Source organism: Colobus angolensis, unplaced genomic scaffold, assembly GCF_000951035.1.
Source record: "Colobus angolensis palliatus isolate OR3802 unplaced genomic scaffold, Cang.pa_1.0 Scaffold209, whole genome shotgun sequence".
NCBI classification, from domain to species: Eukaryota; Metazoa; Chordata; class Mammalia; order Primates; family Cercopithecidae; genus Colobus; species Colobus angolensis.
The window spans coordinates 1,535,528-1,537,575 of record NW_012115255.1 but is presented as its reverse complement, the minus strand read 5'-3'; the positions used below and the strand labels follow the sequence as shown (position 1 = coordinate 1,537,575).

Here is a 2,048-nt window from a genome sequence, read left to right as displayed (position 1 = left end):
CCAGGCACCGCCCCCCAGACTACCCCAGGCACCGCCCCCAGACTACCCCAGGCACCGCCCCCCAGACTACCCCAGGCACCGCCCCCAGACTACCCCAGGCACCGCCCCCCAGACTACCCCAGGCACCGCCCCCAGCCTGGAGCTGCGGAAGCAGGAAAGCAGCTCATTGCTGAACCCCTGAGGTAACCGAGCACGACACCGCCAGCTTCATTCCGGGTGTCACAGGAGCAGCTCCCGGGGACTTTTGAAATCGATACTATTCCCGGTTTAGATATCAGGAAACCGACACTCAGAAAAAATGTGTAATTTCCCCAAAACAGGAAATGAATCTCAGGATTAGAATTTCTCCCCAACCCCAAAGCCCAAGCATTTCCACGACATCAGCAATTAGGAGCAAGCTTTCTCCTTCACAAGCAGGGATAACGGCGATATTTCTGGATTTTAAATCAAAATCCACATTGGTATGCGTTTCCAGCATAGACTGTGACCAAAAGCAACGAACAACAGAAAACCCAGCCAACACATGAAAAATGCCTCGCTCATTTTTCCATACTCTTTAATCCAAGCAATGACTCCAAGCAGGAATAATAGTGTTGTTGATTTGTCAACTGGTAGAGCAAGGTAGGCATACTGATGCCTAAAATAAACGTTTTCACCTGCTTAGAGGACATTCAGAATTGCACATATTAGTTCTGAGCTTGGCCAAGATGCCCAGCATCCTGCAGCTCTCAGTCTCTGTCCTGTCCGCTCCTGGAGACTGGGAAGTTCGGGGAAGCATCCATGCTGTCCTGCTGAACAAAAGGGCCCTGTCCTCTTGCACGTGCTCGAGGTGACCACCCCCATAAGTGCCTCCCTGGAAGACCCGCTGTGGGATTCGGAGCTCCCCCACAGCCCCGTCCTCCTCCCTCCTGGCCTCCCCGCCCCATGGTGGGGGGATCAGAGCTGCATTTGATCCCTGTCTTGTGTTGCTGCTAAGCTTTGCCTGGCACACCTCAGAAAGCTAACAGAGGAATCGCCCCAGCTCCATCATCCTCCTGCTCGGCCAACAGCATGACTCTCACCGGCCTGCTCCCTGCCCACTGTGACGCTGTTTCAGCTCCCACCGTCCCCCTCCGTCCCCCACCCCGCCTGGAGCCCCTGCACAGTGTTCATACTTTTAATAGCAGTCAAGTTTACCCGCTCATTGATCGTTCAGACCTCAGATGAAGCGGGTTTCCTCCATCACTGGGTTTCCTGTGGAACATCGGGAGGACCTGGTCACGGTTGCTCTCTGTAATAGTGGGAGAAAGAAAGGCAAAAGACCAAGGCCGGGAGCTGATGCCTGGCGTGTAAAACTCACCTGGCGGAAGCTCCTTTTCTGCTGGTGTCTGATTAGCTCTTTCTCCTTCTTGTCTGCAGCTAAGCACACGGACACCCAGTCCCGGAGACACGCCCTCCATGTACTGTGAGGCCAAGCTGGGGGCACACACCTACCAGTCTGTGAAACAGCAGCTGTTCAAGGCCTTTCAGAAGGCTGGCCTGGGCACCTGGGTGAGGAAGCCGCCAGAGCAGCAGCAGTTTCTACTGACTCTCTAGGCTGCGGGCTCCCGGCTGCTGGAGCTGAGCGGGACGTTGGAGGACGGGGCCGTGTCTGGGGAGCGAGGCAGCCACTTGGCCGGTTCCCTGCATTCGTTTTCCTTTGATGTTCCAGAAACACGCGAGTGTGCAATGTTTGGACAAGCAACCAGACTGGAATTCAGAATATGCCTCTTCCCAGATCGCTGGCCCCAGAACCCTGTCCCCCACACCCAGGGGCACTCGTACTGTTGAGTTAGCACCAACTCTTCCTGTGGCGTCCGAGGGAGGGGCTCCATTCAGACAAGGGGGTTTAGCTGCGGCCTTGGAAGGAGGCACCGACGCGACGTCAGGCAGGAGTGAGCCTCAGGCCCCGTCCCTGCACCCCACCCCTGTGTGCGCCTCTCGACGCTGTTGGGGTCTAACAAGCACAGCTTTAGGGGGCACATGAAGATAAGCCACAAGCGAAGAGAAAAGCCATGCCCACCCCAGCC

At 56.2% G+C, this 2,048-nt stretch overlaps 1 protein-coding gene across 1 annotated transcript in view; it reads left to right on the top strand.

Annotated features, from left to right (window-relative positions):
- ADARB2 (adenosine deaminase, RNA-specific, B2 (non-functional)) overlaps nt 1-1,724 on the top strand; it is a 529,062-nt gene extending 527,338 nt beyond the window's left edge. Inside the window, exon 10 of the mRNA XM_011942292.1 lies at nt 1,399-1,724. Within this exon, the coding sequence (XP_011797682.1) occupies nt 1,399-1,575 (177 nt within the window). The 3' untranslated portion in view covers nt 1,576-1,724. The remainder of the gene's footprint in view (nt 1-1,398) is intronic.
- The last annotated feature ends 324 nt before the right edge of the window (nt 1,725-2,048 follow it).